Raw genomic sequence first — 22,824 nt, 5'->3', positions numbered from 1 at the left:
TTTCCAAATAACAACTTCACAATCTAGATTGATTGGAGCAGTTGATATTTTATTTGAACCCTAACCAGTTTAAATTGTTCCAGATTATTCTAAATTTAAATTTATATAATAGTTTGTTTATTCTAAATAGTAGGTATGACCTGGTTCGAGTTTATTGATGATTAATTCATAACTGTCATCAAACAATAAAGTTTTGACTGGTCAATATCTAGATATTGGAAAGGATTTGTTTGATTTAATTGATACAATTGAATTGTTAAGTAAATTATTTATGAATAGAAGATAAAGCTGTCTATCGAATTGGTTAATAAAAAAAAACAAAGTATTAAGCTGACAAACTTGAAGTTTCACTGAAAAATTTAACAGTAGTTTAGTATACAGCTTTAAGACCGGAAGTGGCACTCACTTATTCCAAGTACACTCACTTTCCTTCATCAAGTTAGCAAAACGCCTACCAGGTTTTCTTCACGAAACAGTATTTATTTAGCTGAAAGCACGAGCGCTCTTGTTAAACTAAACAGATTGGTTATTCAAGAGATATACTCCTGTATTTACTTTGTTTAGACTATGATAAGTAAATAGCAATTCTCTTATAAAGCACATAAAATAAATTGAGCTTTCACGGATTTTATCCAGATAGCGATGAAGCGATAGATAAAATGTATCGACGCCACACCTGGGGATGAAAGAAACTTTATTTACTTCTTTTATATTCTCATAGACAATACATCTTCTTTCATACATCTTTTATACATGTATTTTTATCAATATTTTTTGTCAAAAATGTTATATTAAAATGATATAACATTTTGTAACTAAAGAGGTTGAACTCAGAAACATAATATATGCTCGTATTTAAAAGCAGTTTTAAACATAAAACATTTTATAATAAAATTTTAACGATGCTAATGAATTTGCGTTTGATGTGAGATATAAATTTAATGATGGGCTCAATTTTTCAGACTAATATCCACTCGACGGCCTTCTCGAGTAGCACAGCGCCATCTACGGCACTCGAGTACGCACAGGAACCTTAATAGGGGTGAGAATTATCGGCCTCGGTGTCATTTTGCGTAAACCTCAAATTCTCGAGATTACATTGCGTTTACACACCTAACACTTAGTATTAACATTATGACTTAAATATTAATGCTTCTTTGTTATAAATTAAAGAAAAAAAGATAAAAGCACACAATTAATTCTATTAAAAGCGTTTAATATTATCCGTATAGTGTGTTAAGAAACCGTCATTACTAGTAGGAAAGCTCAGCGCTGTGCGAAGATCTACGAGGCCTACGCTGTAGCATTAACTATTCGTTATCGTAGCATTCCTAACAATAATGTAATTAGGTAAAATAATAGTAATATTATATCATAAATATTCATAAATTCATCTTACGCATAAGTAGTTTTACTCAAGATGCTTGAATATCGTAGCGATGGTTACGCGGAGTAACAAAGCAAACAATAACGTATGTAACATGTGCCAAAAGTCGTAAGGGTAGCGGAACAAAGCGACCGCAGCAGAGGTCCGGGCCATTGGTATTTGTAGGCGGGTCGCCGCAGCCCACCGACAAGACCTTTGAGTAAACGCTACGGAGTTCCCAAGCTTACTTGAATCATGTGAATAACTTACCCTCTTATCTTGTAGTTTCTTCAATAATGTCATATACTTGATTAAGAATTTTGAAATAGAGATTTTTTTCAACGTGGCTGATACTTTGTAATTATATTGCAAAATATTCAATTACAACTTATTCAATCTGAAACTACATTTAAGCGGTTCCAACTGTCCAAATAATTACCTCGTTTTCAACAGATTATAAAATGAAAATAAGCGCATTTAAAGCCACCGAATAAAACTATAATTAAATAGCAAACTGCAAGTCTTTAATAAAATATTATAACGGATTTAAAAAACCTTAATCAACATTTCCAAATTCGGATCCGTAGCGGTCGGGACCGTCAGTAGCCGCCGAGCGGTCGCGCGAAACGCACGCGCGATGCCGCGATGAACATGCGGACGCTACTCTTAATATACTTCGCGTCTTTAGTGCAATGTGATTACAAGGGTGATGTGAAACATTTGAGGCATGCGAGGACTCTGATAAGGCACGGGCGGTCGCGGGTGCATCTGTCGCGACTGCACCGCGCCCGCGACCTGCTTGCGCAAATGGAGGCAGAAACTAGCAGCGAACTTGGTAAACTTTTCACTTAAGACATGCAAAGATGTTTCCGTCACGTATTAATTATTAATAATAATACAAACTTATACGCTCAACGGATTAAAGTCTAACAAGAGGGATATACAACTTTTGGTTGTTTCTTTTACTGATTTATTACTTTTCTTAAGTTCATCATGGTACTAAGATTAATATTATAATAATGTTTAAAGTGTACTGATATTTGAAGCAGTATTAAAGATTTCAACGCGTTTATCGGTTTTAAACAATTTTAAATAATGCACTTTTACTTAAATTTTAATTAAACTCATATGTAAAGTAAAGTTGACTATTGTCTAAGATTAAACATAATTAAGTTCATACTATGGATATTAAAAACTTTATTTAATCCCAACTTAAAGGTACCAAGTTACAAACCCTTAATTATCATTCAGCAAGAACGCGTATAAAAAATAACTAACTTAAGACAGCTTTGACAAGTTTGATGAAGTCCTATTGCCTTCCGTAAATATATTTAACAAACTTCAAAAGATGTTATTTCAACTTTATTTTAAGGACGAATCTAATCAAAACTTTGTCGTCAAAATCATTAATAACAAAACGATCGTAGTGAAAACACCAATATTCATAAAAAAAATTCCATTCATCAACATGATTGAAGTCGACGGAAAATATATTACCTTAATATTGTTTATTTCCCATGAGATATTGTCCACATTCAAATATATAGAAGTCTGTTTAATATTATGGGTGGCTTTCAAGCCGTTTTCAAGTGAAAATATATCTTAATAATGTGAATGTTTAGATGGATGGATGTTTGTCAGAAGATATCTTCAAAACGGCTCAACAGATTCCTAGGAATGAGTCGCTGGTAACGGTAATTTCAAACCAATAGTGAAATTGAGAATTATTAATTTATGTTTCTATTTAAATGGTAAATGACTCTTGGATGTCTAAAAGTCTTTGAGATCGTCAAGAACTAGTAAATTTTATACAAATGTGTAATAACTAATTTAGTTTCAGAAACATAAATTCTAAACTGAAATTTAGAGATACATAAGAAGATTATAAACAGATGCTAATCGAATTATTTTCAGGCGTAAAAAATAATACAAAATTTATTATATTTTTTCTTAAGTAATTTTAAGTGATTTTTTTTTAACTTTAGCATTGAAACAGCAGGGAGTCGCAAATGGAGACTTCTAGTCTAGGGTTGTAAGTGTCTGTGACATCTAGTGTTGAAGTCTATGTAGAATTCATAGTGTAAAAATAGTGGATAAATTAACGTTTAAATTATGAGTAAAATCATATTAAAAACTTAACTTTAATAACATTAAAAAAAATTAACGTACAACGGTCAGGATGTAAACTTTCCTTTAAAACAAAATAGAGTTTACTTCACTTTGAGTGTTGAAATAAATACCATTTTGATCCACTTTCGTTGACGGTATGATTTGTTATAATTATTAATAATATTTACTTAAAATAAATGGGGAAAAACAAGAAGTATTCAGTAAATTATTTGAAATAATTCTAAATACTAATTTAGAAAATATTGCGATTTTAAAATTGTAGAACTTTGTTTTGATGGAAAGTATATTTGGATTATAATCTAAAGATATAATACAGCACTCAGAAGCAAACGCACTGCACAGAACGTGATCTGCATTCGTATGAGGCTCAGATCTATTCTCTATATGAATATGACGTATATACAAGAAATATTTCAAGCTTAAATATATGAATTATGTATTAAATGTTTACCACAACTCATAATTAAGGTATAAAACAGTTGATGCAGTTTTCTTGTCGGAGTTTTTTTTATAATTTGACGTGTTAATTATCCATAAAACGAATATTTGTGAGAGTTTTTAACTTCTTATAATGACAAAAAGGAGTTTTTTCTAACCTTTAAGTCATTTAAGAACTCCCTTTTATGATTAACAAAAAGATTCTAAAAAGTCTACTAGTTAATAAAAGGTACATAGATTGTAACTTACTATGCCCAAAGACATTTGACTTAATCGAGTTATTAATAAAAGTGAATTTTCATTCCGGACATGAGATAAAAATTAAGCTAGTTATAGAGATTTTTTATGAGAGATCGAACGTTTAACATAAGTTAGGTTCGAGTAGGGCGAGTCAAGTTCGGCTGCGAGCGACTCTACTGCTGAATCAGAACTTTGACGATTTGACCTGAAAACCGTATTCATACTGCGACAGCACGAATAGCTTTTGATTTGAATGGAATTCGTTAAATAAAGATTTTTTAATTTGATCTGATAAAAGAATGGACACGACTTTTTGAAGCGAAAATAAATAAAACGTAAATTAATTACTGAAATTATTATAATTGAAACTTTTTTTTATAGAAATGCACTTTTTTTGTAAAAAAAAGTAGTCTAGTTTCAGTAGTAATAGTCCTACATTTTAAGGATATAAATAGGTTGCCCTAATTTCTGTTTATACAGCCGAAATCTCGCTTGGTCTATATTATACAATCCTCGAAATAATATGGCGAAATGTCGGAAGCAGAATACGAGAGATTGTTAAGGAAAGAGGAAATTAACTAATTATTTGTCCTTGTAGTGTTATTAGTGGGCTTCGCTTTGTCCAGAATATGTTGCAAGAAAATCATAAAGTAAAATGATGCTAATAAAGTTATTCATTAAGATTTATATAGAGATAATATAATACATATGTAACTTATCAGTTACCATTAAACTGTGCTTAGGTAATACATTTTCATGTGATAACTTTACAACAAGTTTTGAACATATTTACCATTTTAATGTACTAAGTTTAAGTACCTAAACAAAAGTTGTCTGTGAGTAATTTATATAAATTCTTGGCGATGAATTATTTAGTACCACATTAACATTCTGTGACCTAAAATAGACGTTTGTCTTTAGAACGCTTCAAGAAGAAGTGAAGTGTTTATCAAAAGCTTTTGCTAAACTCTTCACATTAATTTGAGATATTTATCGTAGTCATTAGATGATATCAAGCATTAGAGGCAGATTGGTCGGAACAAAATAAAGAGGGCGTGAGTACTAATAGCGTATTAATTGCCTTGAAATATATTTATTTAAAGCCAGATTTACTTTATATAATTCCAAGGACAACAATCGAATCACATCATGTCAAAACTTAAAATCGATCAAGTTGTTTTGTTTACTTAATTACTATGAAAATAAATATATTATCTACACACCAACATATATACAAACATAGCTGCATACCAGTTAAACTTATTACTCTTCTGTTAGTTGGAAAAAATACAATTAAACGCTGCAGACATTCGAAATGTTAGCAAAACAAACTTCAGTGTTTTGACAAGTTTTCAACAATAGATATTATTGGCAATCTGTGCCAGAGTTCGTACCGTCTAACAACTCGAGGGAGTTGACCTTTCTTTACTTACTGAAACTTTTTGAACTATGTAAAAATTTACGATTTTTCAATACAGAAAGCAATTTTATCGGCAGTTTTTCAAATTTAAATTTAACAAGACAATTCAATTTGTCCAGTGAAAAATTAGGTTTGAGTTGTTTGAACGTAATTTATATACTTCCCGTAGCACTTACCAACGTTTAAGCTACGACCGTAGTAGTTACACATGGAGTGCTACAATTCATAGCAGATACTGTAGCACATTTGTACATGTGATACAAAAAGTATCATATCCATTTAAGTAATAACAATAATACATATTACTATAGATCACATAATATTATTCTTAGGATGAGTATCATTTTTTCTAAATCGGGATAAGTTGGATGTAAAAAATAAAAACACTCTAAAGCAAACCTCCTTCAATTTCGCTAAGTTACCGGACGTCGATCCTCATAAAAGACCATTTTTATTGCGGGACACTCTTTCTTTTATGTCATATTTATTTTCCTCAGATTTCGATATTTGTTAACTACGACCTATTTTTATCTTAACAAAATAATCTAACAATATAATCTGTTAATATTTTTAAGAAGGCCCTTAAATATAATGTCAATATAACATTAACTTCTATTTAAATAAAGTGCGAAATTATACTTCATAATTGTATTCTTTTATTAATTATTTATTTACCACAGCATTTCGTTTCACTTGCCTATGTATTATGATTCATGAACAGATAAAATTAAACATTACTGTAAAGATAACTGTCCAATAATTTTCCTGTTCCAGTAAGGAATAAACCTTACTCACCTCTTTTACAGTAAATTGCCGATCCGATAGCCAACCTTTATAGTACCGCCTACCGACCTAACCAATTATTTCCAAGACATAAATTTTCTTTACTTCTTTCTCCATACTTTATGAATAATACTATTTTGATACTATTATAGTAGGACCTTATTCTAAATGTTTTATGTTAGTTTATTAATGTGGATAAATATTTTCAGTAAAATTTTCAACTCAGATGTCCCAAAGCGTTTTAGAACTGTTGAAAACTTATGAATTTTCCCCGAGGCAAGAAATGTAAGTTATGTTAGAGAGAGGACGTTGTATATTATATTTGTTACGGTATCTTTTATATATCTCATGAATGTTTTGTTATGAAGAATTGTTTATGTTTAGACGAATTGTGTAAGTTTATGAAATTAAATATTTCGCATAGAAATTTATTTTGAAATACCTTGAGTTTCATTCGTATAAAGTCAATGTGTTGTGAACATTAGTCAGTGTACCACACATGTAAAGTCTCTAGGCTATGTTACTTCTTAGCATTTGGCATTAAGCCAATATAAAATCTAGTAAAACTGTGTTACAATTTCATCGAGTAAACTACTATTTAAGATTAACTGGGACTCAATACAATTAAAAATATTACGTTACGTTAATAAACGTTAGACGATTTCTTTTTAAAATGTCATAATGTTTTTCCGTCTCATATTTCTTCTTGCGTATGTACATAGATCTAAGAATCAGTTAACGAGATTACATTTACACTAAACTCGTATCAGGAAAGAGCAGAGCATAATTTATTTGAACGTATTAATTTCAGATAAAATTTCAAAGTATAGTTATTTAAATCTATAACTCAGGTTAGTTGTTAATAAAATCTGAGGAATTTGAGGAACATTACATTTAATTTAAAAGTCAATTTCAACTGTGGAAAAAGCCAAAGGGAAGCAAAAAGTATTCAAATCTTAAAACTTGGAACATGAACGAAATGAAAAATGAACCTTTTATCGTGGAAATTTCATGTCGTGACATAAACCTGGTTACGACTTTCTACATAATCAGCAAGTCTATCTGAAAATCAAGTAAATACTTAAAGTAAATTTCATTCGAAAAACTTTCTGGAGCAAAAGTAAATAAAAAATCTTTGTAAAGTTAAAAAATATTTAAAACATTTTTATGCACACATGTTAGATTCTGTGATGTTCTTCGAAACACATATGAGAGTAAATATTTAACTTTGTTACGTTTAATTTATAGCACGCAGATTTCCACAAACCAATAACCGTCTTTCTCTGTGTATTTTTCATATTCTATATCAGCTCACTATACGTTCCCACTGAGGAGCTCGGAGCCTACCCAAAGTCATGGGTAACTAGGCCATAGTCAACCACGCTGGCCCAGTGCTGGTTGGTTGACTTCACACATACCTTTGAATTTCTTCATTCCTTTGCATGTTGCATCACGATGTTTTCCTTCACTGTAAGAACGTCGGATAAATGTATGTACATATGTAAATCAGAAATCGAAAAACACATTGCTACATGGCGGGATTCGAACCCAGGACCTGCAGATTGCAAGTCAAGTGCTTGAACCCTGAGCCACCGACGCTCTCTCAAATATAATAATTCGATATTATTAAAAAATACCCATAATGTAACTCAAACCGTAGGAGGGGTAACAATGAGTAAAGATTCAGGTCGACTTCTTGGTTTGTTAGAACTTCCCTCCACTTAATGTTAGTCGTTTGTCACATCTTTTAATTAAACTTGAGTGGAACAACAATAAATTTTCACTTTCCAACTCGAATTTTGCTCTCAGAAAAATTACATAAAATATTTACTTACGTATATTAGCATCAACTGAAAAGTTATTTTACTAAATATTTCTTAAACAAGTCACATGAGTGAGTGCCAAGTCTCAGAAGAAGATGTCATGGACAGAGCGAAGTGGAAGAGACGGATTGGGAAAGCTGACCCCATCACCTTGTGGGATGCAAGCTAGGGAGAGAGAGAGAGAGAGAGAAGTCAATTTTTTTCTATTTATGAAAGTTTGTAATTGTCCGTTTCAACTGAGATAAATGAAAGTACAGATTTAATCAGCTGATAGTTATAATAAACAATTGCCCGAAAGAGAAAATATGGTGAGTTTGTAGAGAAAGTTAATTAATTTTGCTCAACTTATATCAACTGATTAGCACAGCGCAGTTAGCCAAAACTTTCCGATCTCGTATCTTAGAGAAAATTAGAAGGATAAAAGAAGTTTTTCCTTTCTTCCTCAATGCAGTGAATCAAGAAAAATATTCAATGTCTGGTTATTATCAAATGCCATTAAATATAATATAATTACAATAAAAATCTGATTGGAATTGTTGTCTAGTTATTTGTTTCGGAAACGATGTTTGCTACATTATTAAAGACAAAAATGTCTATAGGTTCCTATAACAAAATATCTGTTTTCTTATCACATTATTGTCAAAGTCCCACAACCCATATCTTGCTATAGTGGTTATTCCACGACAAGATCAATCAATTTTGCCAATAGTAGTTTCTGAAGCAATCTTTATCTGTATATAGAAAGTACTTTCAACTTTGCTCCCTTGTGATACTAGTTATTTTCCTTTGTGTACATGTGAATAGTTTTGGAAATAGGGCAAAATGAATTTAACCATATTTTGTCCGGAAGAGGCTTTCAATAACAAATTCTTGGTTTGTACACGCAAAAGTCGGTGAGCCGCGCCGGAATACGAAAGGATATTGTTTAGCCGCCGCCGCAGCGTTGTGTGGGCTCTTCTGTTTGCCAAATGTTATTACTCCGCTACATTCACATACTACTCTCTCAAAGTATTCGACTCACTTATATTTGGAGAAAAAAAAAGAAATGATAAAAGTTTTTCTTTAGAAATAATGATGATCTTACTACTTAGTGATATAATAAATGCGAGAAATTAGATGGATGGATCTTTGAAGGTATCTCCAGAACAGCTGCATTCATCTCGTTAGTATATATGTAGAGCATAGCCTGGAAGAACACATAACTTAATAATGAAGTTCTTACTTCTAAACGAGGCTCACTTACTCTTAAACGAGGTTCAGGCTATGCGCCATCTGCGCTCGGCCACATCAAGCTCAGTGAAGCTGTGAATGCCTCTTCAAGGCAAACAGTGACTACTCAGTAAAAAAAGCGTTTTTTTTTTCAGTGCGGGCGGAGACGCGGGTGACAGCCAGTGTATTATAACTATGATAAACCTAAAATATAGTTACTTATAATAATTATAGCACATAATAATAAATAAGAATTTGTCAACACAATTATTTATAGTAAAATATTATATATTTTTGCTGGCGACACATATATTCCGTTAAACATGAAATATTACGACAGCAGAGCGACGCCTATAATGATTTTCACGGCAACTTTATTTACGTATGTACATAATGTACTTTGTAATATTTAAAAACATTATTTCTTTCTACAGTACGTAGTTGTTATAAATCCCTAAAACATTTGAAAAACATATTGTCACCTTTCTCGTTATCTTAGAAAAACGGACAACAATATTATGTTTTAGCCAGTGAAAACTCTCAGTCCAAATTTAACGAAATAAAATATTAGATTATTGTTAATCTAAATCGAACTTTTTGTACATGTTAATTAAATGTGACTCTGTATAAAATATCGAAAAAAAAATCGTACACATGATGTACTTGTGTTACTTGTATCGAAAAAAAATTGTCTTGCCGCTTTTCTTCCGGATAATCTTCGGAATGGATGGACCGATTTTGACGGGATTTTGAATATAAGGTATTTGATGTATACGGGCATGTTATAGACTATTATATTTCTTTTACCTTGCACTGACGAAATTCCGAAGGTCTGATAAGCTCAGAAATACTTATGCTAGGTGTTTACGAATAGTTGAATGGACAGAATCCGAACCCATTACTGTTATATCGATAGTCCTTACCCATTATGTTATAGGCGCTTCATTTTATTTGTTTGCTTCTTATCTCATATCGTTTGTTGCAGCCGATTATTTATTTCTGCCCTTTTCCATTTTCCTAATAGTTCCCGAGCATAATAAACCAAAGTGGTGTTTACTGATTGTTATTGTCATACACGCAAACAACTTTTCCCTTTTTTATTTATACATTCTTAATCAACATTTCTTTATGTTAAAAACATTTCTTATACTACCTATTTAGAAATCATTATCTAATTTAAAATTAAAATCATAGATTTTATTTATCGCCAGTTTAAAACAATTCATTCATCGTTATTGAAACAGATAGAGTTTTTATAACTAACCATAAAACATTAGACCGTTCTACATTTATCAGACGTTGTTAACGTGAAGAAAAACATAGTGATGCAATCTGCATATATCTGCGAAAAACAAAGATATGAGTGAAGTCAACTAACCTACACTGGGTCAGCACAGTTGACTAGGCACCCCTTTTTTTCCAGAGAGGAATGCTTTATGCATACTCCGCGCCCCGGGGGAGACGCGGTAGTTATGTGGGATTCTCCTCCTTAGCGGCGGCATACCCACTAAACCTCTCTGTTCCTCCAACGCATCAGGACGGGGCCACGGGCACGCTGTCGCTCTCGTCCGCGACCGACTAGGCACCCCAGACTTAGGGTACTCGAGCCCCTTAGTTAGAATGTACATTGAGCTGATGATGACAATGAACAGGATAAAATATAAAACAATTCTTCCATCTATTGGGTATCAATCATTGTTATTATTCCTAAAGCTTGTGATGAATTTATTCTTTAATACTATTGTTAACATTCTACTTTATACGTATTAATAATCTACTAGATATATAAGCGTAGTCATCAATGTATTCAAGAGATGTTTGAGCAAATGTAGATATAAATCGTGTGCAATATTGAAGAGTATCGTGTTTATTACAACATTCAAGAGAACATTTACTTCCTTCAAATAGGAGCAGTAAAGTTGGACGTTTATTACAATTGTATGTAGTCTCAGTATTGATTGTCCATTCGAAATCGCATACTGATGCAAATCGCGCTTTTATTGTTCTACAAATAATCATTTATTGCATATTATGTATTAGTTATTTGAACTTATGTTCTCTTTTGTATATATATGTAGTTGTAACGTATTATTTTCTTTTATCTCGAGTGTTTTGTTTCGGTAATCTATTTCAATGTCCATACTCTTATCATGACCAATATAGGTGATACTTGTAATAACCGGTTACCGACGTCCAACTTTAAATTATACTTTGACTCACTAGGTATGTTTTGTTGCATTTATTCATTGTAGTCTCCTAAAGTCTAAATAGCTCAATCGATTTTGGTTAGTAAGATGTAATTTGATTAGTATTTTTTGCCGAAGTGTCCCTATGACAGTGGTTTTTATAACTTCCTAATGTTATAAATGCGAATGTTTGTATAGATTGATGGATGTTTGTTAAAAGTTATCTCCAGAACGGTTACATAGATCTCGTTGAAATTTGGCATATATGTAGAAAATAGTCTGGAAGAACACCTAGGCTACTAATTAAGTTTTTTATAATAATTTCGCGCCGATGAAGTTGCGGGCGACAGCTAGTGAGTTATAAAACCGATGTTAAAAACGTCGTTGTAATTTCAATTGTCATTATTGATGGTAGCGTGAAACTGGACTCGATGCAGGCTCATGTGCGGTGAGTAAAAGCTTACATTTAATTTGCAATAAACGAATTATTGAAGTAGTATTAATGAGTGCTAATGGAGTCAGGGTACACCACAAATGAATATGTAAACAATATTTGTTCATACATTACCAGTTTCGTAACGGATATTTATCCATTTTATATTTTGGAAGTATCAAGCGAATAGTTTATTTTAATATTAAATTTATATCGATGTCAAATTTTGTTTTGTTTCTCTTTACACCTTAATATGATATATTTTGGTGCCCAATCTTCACATAAAGTAATTTTCATTTAAAATAGTTATATTTATTTATACTTGTAATCTAGCTTATAGCATTTTTATTAACGTTTTCCATGAAAAGCAATATTTTTATAATATAATTCTTCAAATTGCTCTTATAAAGCCATTTTCTTCTGCCAAATTTTACCAGCATTTATTATAAAAGGACTGTTTGTCAAATTATCATTTTGACAGCTTAATTTCCTAATCTTCATATTTTACGTCTAATAAAAATATAATCTATCTCGCTCTCCTTTCGTAACGTTAGCGTTGATTATTTTTGATATTAGACCACATTACACCCCAGTCGCGACACAAACGTCTTTCCGCGTTATAGCTTTAGAACAATAAACAGTAAAGCGCTGAGATTTACAATAGCGATGTGCTTTCGAAACCTCGGCCGAGCTTTCTGTATGAAAACAAAAGCTTTTAGGTAAGAATTGTGAGACATTTCCTTGATGAAAAATAAGTTACTTGTTTTGCTTCTTATTTTTTATAGTTGTAAAAATAATTGTTAGTTACTAAATATATTCAATGAGTCATAACAATATGCTAACATAAACATAGTTAATTTTAAAGTAATAGAAAAATTTTAAAAAGCGAAGGGAACGATTGTCATTTTTTTATTCCTCGAACGTTGCCAGTACGGATCTAAGGAGGAATTCATTCGTTAAACTTTTTACTGTCACCTATAAAAAAAACATAAGCATTACAATAGTATTCAGTTTTAGATTTCTATTGAATCAGTTACGAAATCGATACAGTAATCCGAATGATAAATCGACACACGAGGCGATCGTAGTGACAGGAATGATCGCTTGCGGTCCTGAGAATAATTGGACCAGTTAGGCTTACCGTCAAACGGATCACCTCGTATATAACTTTAACTCAATCGACTAATACGTATCGGTTTTATCATGTTAGTAAAACTTCAAAAAAAAGCTAATACTATTGTTTATTTTCCTGCCTTTCTCCCTACGGAGACTCCCTACATTATGTACAATTCAATAAATTTCTAACAGCTGTTGTTAGGTGACCAAGGCCTAAATTTACTTAGTCTTGAACAGGAGTATTGTAGGTGACTATTGTATCTATCTGTTGAAGAGGCATGCATCTAGTGAAACATAAGAAACATCTAGCAAGCAAATAATTTACAAGAAACATGTTCTTTCAGCCTTTGTACCATGTGAACGTTCAGCGATCTGAAATTACATTTCCTAGAAATGCTAAACATTTAATAATTTTCATTATACCTGTGTGTTTTTAGCGTACTGGATAAAGTGAGGATTCCGTTGAACAGGAGACATAAAAGATTATGTCTTTGTTTACTTTACTAATTGCCACTCAGATACGTAAAGGTTCTTTTAATAGAGCTTTAATTAAATATAACGATACAGTTTGTAAAGACTGAATCGTCTATGAATAAGAACGGTTAAATGTTAGTAAAAGCATATAATTTAAAGTAAATATAGTGGAAATAGTAACGATGACATCAAAGGAATTAGCAATGATCAGATGTAGACCGAGAGATTTAATAAAAACTTTTTAATGCTAATTTTATATTTGTCACAATTTTTGGTTTTAAGGCAGTTGTATGAAGCTAAGTCGGAATTTAATTACAAAGATACATAGCCTAAAATTTAAAAAACTAGCTGTCGCCCGCTACTCCTTCCGCGCGGAATAAAAAAAAACTAAAAGTCGCAGGGTAATGTTATAAAGCCTAAAGCCTTTCTCTGTAAATTGACTGTCCAACAAAAAAAGAATTTTTCAAACCGGACCAGTAGTTCCTGAGATTAGCGCGTTTAAACAAACAAAGTCTTCTGCTTTATAATATTACTATAAATAAATTTTTTCTCTTATATGGTTTCTTAACTATAAAAGTTTATCTTGATTAATTACAGATCCTGTGGTATTTAAAAATTAATTAAAAATAAGGTAGAGCAGAGAACGACGTCGAATATAAACGACAACATTAATCACAACGTACTCTCTAACAGTGTAATTGGAAAAGCTTCAGCCAATTTTTCCTATCGTTCGTTTCGATTAAAAAATCGCTACAAGGATTACTTTTGTAGTTGAGTTTCTTTTTGTAACAACTTATATAAATAATATTAATTTTGTGTTAAAAATAAAATTGTTATGTTGTTGTTCATCATGTTCTATTTGCAGGACATAAAGAAAACGACCGAACAGTTTTGACAACTCCGACATTCAATGTTTCCACACTCAATATTTGATGCCTGGCTTTTTCCGTCTAGATACGTATGCATCACCTACTTGACTCTAAATGACTACTTCTCCATACGTACCATTACCCTACCGCTACTTTCTATCAATTTAAAGTCACAGTTAAAAACCTGACTAAATGATAAATTACTTTAAAACTTGTCTATAGTTAGTAATTTCTATTAAAATATTTTTTTGATTATTATGTGTATAGGGAATCGTTAATAAAAGTTGATTGTATTCCGCCGTCCTCGCAGCGATGGCGCTGTAATCACTCCGGAGTACGTGACCCTAATTTAAAATTGAAACAGTCGCCAGAGACACCCAGCCAATTACTTTAGAGGATAAATCAAATTATTCTATTGAAGTCAATCCTTTAAAGACTGCCACCGTCCTGAATACGTCCGCTTTTGCAATGATTTTATAAAAGGGACGCTGAATGATAATTATAACGACGGCTCTATAATGTTTTTTTTACAAAACTACACAAAAAAAAGATAAAGGATATGTGAAAAAGATACATTTTACTTTAGTGTCAGTCTAACCGTAACTTTCAGCGATCAAAATCTCTGTATAAAAAATATCGACATCCCTGTATACAAAACCAAGTGATAAAATTGCAAGTATTTTTTTTTTAAACAGAAGAAAATATTTTCCTAATGAATATATGACAAAAGAATAGACTATGATAATATATTCGAGTTATTTGATACACTGTGTAAACATGAAAAAATCTGAGCCCGAGAAAGGTTTGCAATATGTCCACGTTTGTGAAGATAACGCCAAAATGTGTATGTCGAGATCATTTGTTTTTGGAAATTTTATATCATTTGTGTATCTTATATAAAAAAAATATATATTTTCACTACAAAACCAAGAAAAATACAACTGTCTACAAAAAATGTTTAAATAAGAATTAAAGACATTTTATTTTAAAAATATTTTTTTTCTGTTTATTATATTATAACATTACCCAAAATGTTACAAAATTGTCTTTTACTTGTTGAATTTGATAAAATATTTCACACTGTATTTCTACTGAAAATCTTCCGCCTCACCAGAGGCTCCTTTGAAAGGCAATCGAATCGAAAATCATTCCTTTCATAAGCGAAGGGTTTGACAAATATTGCCTTCGTAAATAAAAATGGCGGGCATTTCGCGACAACAAGCAATATCTCGTAAAAAAAATATTGTAACTTTGAATTTTAATTTTCAGCTTTACCGTGGGACCGAAACACCACGAATTCAAATATTTATAGTTTATGTTATAAAAAAAATCCATAAAAAAACCCAAGGAAACAATTATGAAGAAGAACTTATGAGTACCATCAATCTCAAGAAAAATAAGAAAACTAAGTTTTAAGTATAAAACTAAGTTAAATATTATAATAAAAATTCATGTAAAATTTGCTTCAAATTCTGGTCAACCACCACATTCACTCGAATGTACTCTTTACCTATTTTCAGTCTTTACATATTATTTAGTTATTACTTAAAGTCTTCATGACAAATTAACTTTACAGTAACAATGTCAGTTAAAACTTGTTCTAACAGACAATAAACCTTTCACGAGACTTACTAATGACCAGTGGAAGCACGGGTTAAATTTATATAGGTCGTTAAATCAGAAGCAGGGCCTACGTCCAAAAGTTAAAGCTCCTGAACTCAGTACGGTCAGAGGCATTTTAGAGTTAACGAGTGTTTTTGTTACAAACTAAGCCATGTCGATTCACTACAGAGAACCATTTTAAATGTTATTTTACTATAATTTGTTTTAAAATACTCGATTATAACTTTTGCATCTGAACTTATCTTAGTAAATTAACTCATCGTCAATATGATTAATGTTCGTCTTTAACTTTAAAATTAACCAATAAAAGAGTACCAACTGAGATTGACAGGAGGGAAAAGGTAAGAATAGCCTAGCATAATGTTCAGGTAAATATTCAGACATAAACATCGTCTTTTATCATAGAAATTAAACTGTATTATAATTTTAAAAATGTTTTTACGCTTTGATTTAAATCCTCATTATTTACACCAAGGTCTGTATACTTCTTTGTTCCAAAGCCTAAGCCGTTTTTAATGAAAATCAAAAAAACGTCTCCTTTTCAATGCGAGTACATCGAATAATCTCTCTGTTGACAAACTAAAAATATGTTTATCTATTTATTGTAAGTGTTAATAAAATAAATAAAAAGAGAAATATTATTTTATTTAAACAAACTTATTAATACAAATAAGGTTAAAATATACAAACAATAAATAAGAAAAAAATATACGCAAATATCACAATAAAGCAAAATAATATTTACCTTAAATAGAGTAGTACGACTAATTAAAATTGAAATTTTGGTAATTTGGTTTAACAAAATTATCTTTAATACTTTTTATATCTGCTTATTCCTAAACAACTAAGTTTATCTGTTCTCAAGTTACTTTCAAATTAACTTGATGCGAAACTTTCCTCAATACTTTGAAATAAGACGTCAGGGAAAATAAATTTATAAACCTATTTATAATAAACTGTCTTTAGTATTTTATCTATACTAATGTACAGGATTTTAAATAAAAAACCCTTGTTTGCAGAAAAATGTGTTAATATTGTAGAACATGAATAACAGAAAAACATAGAAAAACTGATTTGACGTTACTAAATTCAAATGTTTAAATTTCTTCTTTTTTTCTTAGATTTAATGGCTGCTAAAGTGTAAAAACTCCTTGAACAACTAATATTTAACATAGGAAAGATTTGATTGTTTCTTTTTGCATTGAATAGGCTCCGAAACTACTAAACCTATTTGAATTTTTTATTTACTACTAGATTATTTTAAATTCCTGCGAAATAAGTCGTCTGTCAATTGGTAGTCTGCTAAAAAAACATTCTAAGAGTAAATTACGAGTAAATTTTTATATTTATTTTTTAATCTTAGCTTACATATTTTTATTTAATTATCAAGTGGTAATTGTATACTACGTTTTATTTCATACGACTGACTCAACCTATTTCAAAGTTTTAAGATTTATTATTATCTTTTATATTCATTTAAAAGGTTGTAATAAATGTTTGCAACAACACGCTTTGTGCCGGAGACTGATCTATTTTTACTTGGAGTCTTGTTTCTTAAATTAATTCAAAGTTGACGGCGATGTTAATTCCTTTCAAGTGAAGACAATTTTCATTAATTACAAGGGAAATGTTCCAATGGTTACGGAAATACATACCCTGTTTTATTAGATATAAAATAATATATATTTCAAAACAAAATCAAGTTCCTTTTAAATGCAGTATTGCTCAAGAAAATTCATGAAAATTTCACTTGTTTTTTAAGCAAGAAACTTTTAAAACGTTTCACAAATTAAACTAAGTAATAAAACTTGGGTGTAGCAATACAATTTTATAATAAATTTATTATGTATACGAGCTATTTATTTAAAGGTCTTAAATTTTACGGCGTTTCTGATGACAGCAGAGCACGCGCAGAGGTGGAAATTTACGGGCGAGAGAAGAAGCTCGTATCTCAATTACTTTATAAATATATGTTCTAACTTTATACTCATCTCTTTAAAGTAAATATGCTTCACGTTACCTTACTTTATTAAAACGCGTAGTTCTAATTAATATACTTATTATTATACACCACTGGTCTTTTATGATCGTAGCTTTCGCAAAAATGGCTGACTCTCGACAGTACCACGACATCACAAAAACAGGATATAGTAAGAGAGGTAAAAGACAGGTATTTTCCTTAAGAGTATTAGAATAATTATTTATTCAAATTTTCTTATGAATAGTATAATATGAGATTGAATGCGTACATAATTTAAAATTATTGCCCCGTTTTATTAAAAGTTCATTATCATCAGCTCACTATACATCTCCACCGATGGGCTCGGAGTCTACCCTAAGTTGAGGGTGGTTAGGCCATAGTCAACCACGCTGACCCAGTGCGGGTTGGTTGACTTCACACATATCTTTTGAATTCCTTCTCAGATATGTTGCAGGTTGTATCACGATGTTTTCCTTCGCCGTAAGAACGTCGGATAAATGTACATACGTAAATCGGAAAATCGGAAAACGCATTGGTACATGGCGGGATTTGAACCCAGGACCTGCAGATTGCAAGTCAAGTGCTTGACCCCTGAGCCACCGACGCTCTATTAATTTATTAAAAATTATAAAATTTATTAAAAGTTATATTAGTGAAAAAGTGAAATATTCTAAAATAAATTTGCGAGCGACGCTGGCTGAGGGTGACTTTTATTGTTTTGTCATTGGTGAGTGGTGTAATTAATTGTACGCCTTGGGCAATGTTGTAATTTGTGTAATTGCCGCGTCGAAAGCGAGAAATTAATGAGTTTGATGTACTGTCAGTAATTTATCTCAATGTGCAAAATGGCGGCGGCTCGAGGATTTACTGTTTCCTTTCACAATTATACAACAGCTAGGATACGGTTACGCTCGCCTTATTTAATTTACATGAATAATATTTTTCCAATTTATTTGTTAAACAATTTACGTGTAAATTTAAAGATGACTATTGTAAATGCTAATTAATAGACGACACAGTTCTCTTGTCACTTAAAAAAGAAATTTTGTAACATCATTACTTTTGTAACTATTATGAAAAATTATAGAATCTTATAAATTCTTATGTCACAATGTTAGTTACCATCCTACTCCCAAACGACTAGACCGATTTTCATGAAATTTTATATGCAGATTTAATAGGTCTACGAATCAGATATTATTTATTTTTGCACAGATGTTAAACATAGCTTATTAGTAGCCAGTACACAAAGGATACTAATTATGTATTTCTTAATCCCGTGAGACAGAGTCGCGGGCGACAGCTAGTATAATATAAAAGACTAATTTGAAGAGCTCTGTAAACAGTAGCAGTGCTCCGCGGAGAACGTAACCTTTCAATTTATTTACATTATTTTAAGTTAGATGACTGCGCGCCTCGTCATTTAGAATTAGTAAAATATTTAATTTTCATGACGTACACAATATATGAAAATTATTAAAAAAAGGGTCTTACAGACGGAAGGACGAACAAAGTGATCCTATAAGGGTTCCGTTTTTTTTCCTATGAGGTACGGGAACCTAAAAACAGTTCAGCTTAATTTTTAAAAGTGTTTAGATTGTTAAAGAAATAACTATAAAAACAATAAACTGAAAATAACGTATGTATTAACAAAACATTATTAATAATTTTTTTGTAAATGTTCAATGTGAGCTAAATACATATTTTTTTATTTACTTGTCTCTTTGAATATTTGTAAACTAATTTCATTTTGCGATAATACAATGAAAATTTTGCGAGAAGGGATGATTGGAACAGATAATTGTATTGAAGGCGCCAGCGAGAGCCGCGCCCCAAACCGACACTAAGAGGATTTATTTATCAACCTCTAACAAGACTATAAACAAAATATCATCTATAAAACATTGCTTGAAATTTAACCCAGCTTCACATGTAGAGATAAAGAAATTTATAATTTCGTACTACTGATATTTTTTGTTAATAATTAAAATCAAATTTAAAAATAACTAACTGTCGCCTGTCGACTCCGTCCTCGTGGATATATAAAAAAACTTGATTAGTGTAGCCTATGTGTTTTTTCTATGTTCTATACGTATGCCAAATTTAATCTACATCCGTTTAGCCAAACAGTCTTCAAACACCCATCCATCCATCCACATCACATCCATCTAAACATTCGTATTTATAATATTAGTAAGTTAAATAAAAAGCAGCCCTTCAAGGCACAAATTTAAAAAAAAATGAAAAAATAGTATCCTATGTCCGTCTCCTGGCTCTAAGCTACCTCCTCACCAATTTTCAGGCATATCGGTAAAGCCGTTCTTGAGTTATAAATAGTGTAACTAACACGACTTTCTTTTATATAAATAGATTTAATTGTTATTAAATATACGTACAATCACATTTTTCTGGCACGTTATTAGTTAATTTACAAAGTAACGAATTCAATTTACGAGTTTTTATTCAGGAATTATTTTATTTAATATTAGATATATCTAAACATAATGTTAAACGTATATATGTAACATGATCGTTATAGGAAAACAAAAAAAAATATACTTTTTATTACAAAATTCATTTAAATGACAAACGTGAACTAATGGGCACTTTGCGTAAGCTGAAGCGACCGATTCCGTTTTCAGTAGGCGCTTGGGAAAAGGAAATATTTTTATTCAAATATGTTACTAAACTTTATTTTTTGACTCATAAAAATATATTTCACTTCGCTTAATTTCTTCACTCGCTTTTTGCTGAAGGATAAGACACCCACGAGACTTTAAAGATGGACATTGTTTCTTGTCTATTTTGTAAAGAATAAAGATGTTAAGATCATTATTTTACTGCATATTTTTATATTAATTATCACAACAATAATCTTACTTCTTACTAATATTATAAATGCGAATGTTTTCATGGATGTTTGTTTGAAGATATCTCCAGAACGGCTAATCGGATCTCGATAATATTTGGTATACATATAGAACATAATCTGGAAGAACACATAGGCTACTAAGTATACTTTTTTTAATTAAGTGCGGACAGAGCCGCGGGCGACCGCTAGTATCATATAAATATTAATTAAATAGTTCGTTAAAAACCCCTTATATTACACTGAAACTAAATAAAAACTTTAATTCGCTTCGTTTGAAAAAAAAATGTGTTACTAAAAGTTTATGAGAAATACAATGTTATCATGCATAAGGTATGTTCAAATACCCTGAAATTATTATATTCATTGAAGTGGAATAACGGCCTCAAGTTCGCTTTCATCTCAACGAATCTTATCCAAATACATGAAACGATAAGTTATTGCCATATCAAATATATTACCTTTCTTTTTTTTAATATTATTATTTTGTATATTGCTATTTAGTTTATAAGAAATTTAAATTTAATATATCATGCTTAACTTCTCTCAGCGACGAAATATACATATAAAGAGATAGTAATATGATTTTAAATGTGTGTTGTGGCAAATAAAACCTAGAGTTATCTTTATAACAGATTGTTCGTCTTATCTATTCCTTTATAAAACGACTCATCAAATAACATTTTTGAATGACTTTGTTGTAATTGAAAACATTTGATTAACTCGACTTTACGCGTTGTATTTGCTCATTGTAATTCATTTAGTATGATACGTAATTATTTCTATGTATTGCAAAAAAATAGTAGTTAAAAGTTTATTAATTTCGAAATAGAAATTAGAAAATTTTACCCTAATCTGTTAAGTACAATGTGTTTTTTGTACATCCAATTCTTATTTTGAATCCAAAGTTTAATTTTGAATCATTGCTATTTTCTATTATAAAAGTTGCGAAAAAAATATTCTTTGACATAAGTAATGTGATAAATGATGAGTACGCACTTTAGTTCAGCATTAGGTCATTTATTTTTATCTTGTAAGACCTTTTTCATGATCTGACGGATATTTAACGTCAGCAATTTGTCTTCAAACCTGGCCTGTACGAATTCAAAAATGACTATTGTAACGTCAAATGTAAACAAGTGAAATAACTCAATCAAGACAGTTGACGATCGCACACGTAACGGTTTCGAGATTTAAAAACTGTACAAATATAATATTATACCAGAAGAACCATACAAAACCAGATCGTTACCTAAGTTTAATAACTTATTTTATTTATTTGGTCTAAATATATATTTAAATCTCGAATATAATAACACATTTTTGTTAAGTTTCAGGAATATCTTTTTCAATATTTTGAAAACGTTGTAACATATTCTCATAATATAAAGTTGAATAATATTAAAAGGTTGGTAATGTTTAAATCATTTTCTAATATTCTTCCGCTTTGCTGTTCCAAAAATTTCAAAGAGGAGATTAGGTAAATGCGGTTTGGAAAGCCATTCGCATCGTTTCCTGCTTAAAGTCAGGATCAAATTCGCATCATTGCGGTTCCTATCCCTGGCACCAACCAATATTTCTTTAGTTTCACGCATCGCCGCACGGAAAAATCGTCTTTTATGAACTGTCCCGAAGTTTAATACCTCTCTTGTGGTTGTCAATTTTGTAAATTCGTTTTCACTCAAAAACATCTCTTCTATTTTGTATATCGATGTAAAATCTCATAAAATGATGTATTACATTCCTAAATGAATTCCCTTAAAAGTTCAATATTGCCTTATTAAAAACGTTTACAATGAAAAAGATGTGTTAAATTATAGTATTATTTTACATGTCATAAGAAAATATGAAATTATATGAATAT

The 22,824-nt window shown here is 30.8% G+C and overlaps 1 protein-coding gene across 1 annotated transcript in view; it reads left to right on the top strand.

The window, feature by feature from the left end:
* Positions 1 to 1,999: 1,999 nt before the first annotated feature.
* LOC106123911 (probable G-protein coupled receptor 158) overlaps positions 2,000 to 22,824 on the top strand; it is a 36,474-nt gene continuing 15,649 nt past the window's right edge. The window contains exon 1 of the mRNA XM_013320326.1: positions 2,000 to 2,201. Coding sequence (XP_013175780.1) covers positions 2,012 to 2,201 — 190 coding nt within the window. The 5' untranslated portion in view covers positions 2,000 to 2,011. The remainder of the gene's footprint in view (positions 2,202 to 22,824) is intronic.

Source organism: Papilio xuthus, unplaced genomic scaffold (assembly GCF_000836235.2).
Source record: "Papilio xuthus unplaced genomic scaffold, Pxut_1.1 DF825946.1, whole genome shotgun sequence".
Taxonomy (NCBI): Eukaryota; Metazoa; Arthropoda; class Insecta; order Lepidoptera; family Papilionidae; genus Papilio; species Papilio xuthus.
The sequence above is the reverse complement of the archived record's forward strand: the minus strand, read 5'-3'. Positions and strand labels throughout refer to the sequence as shown.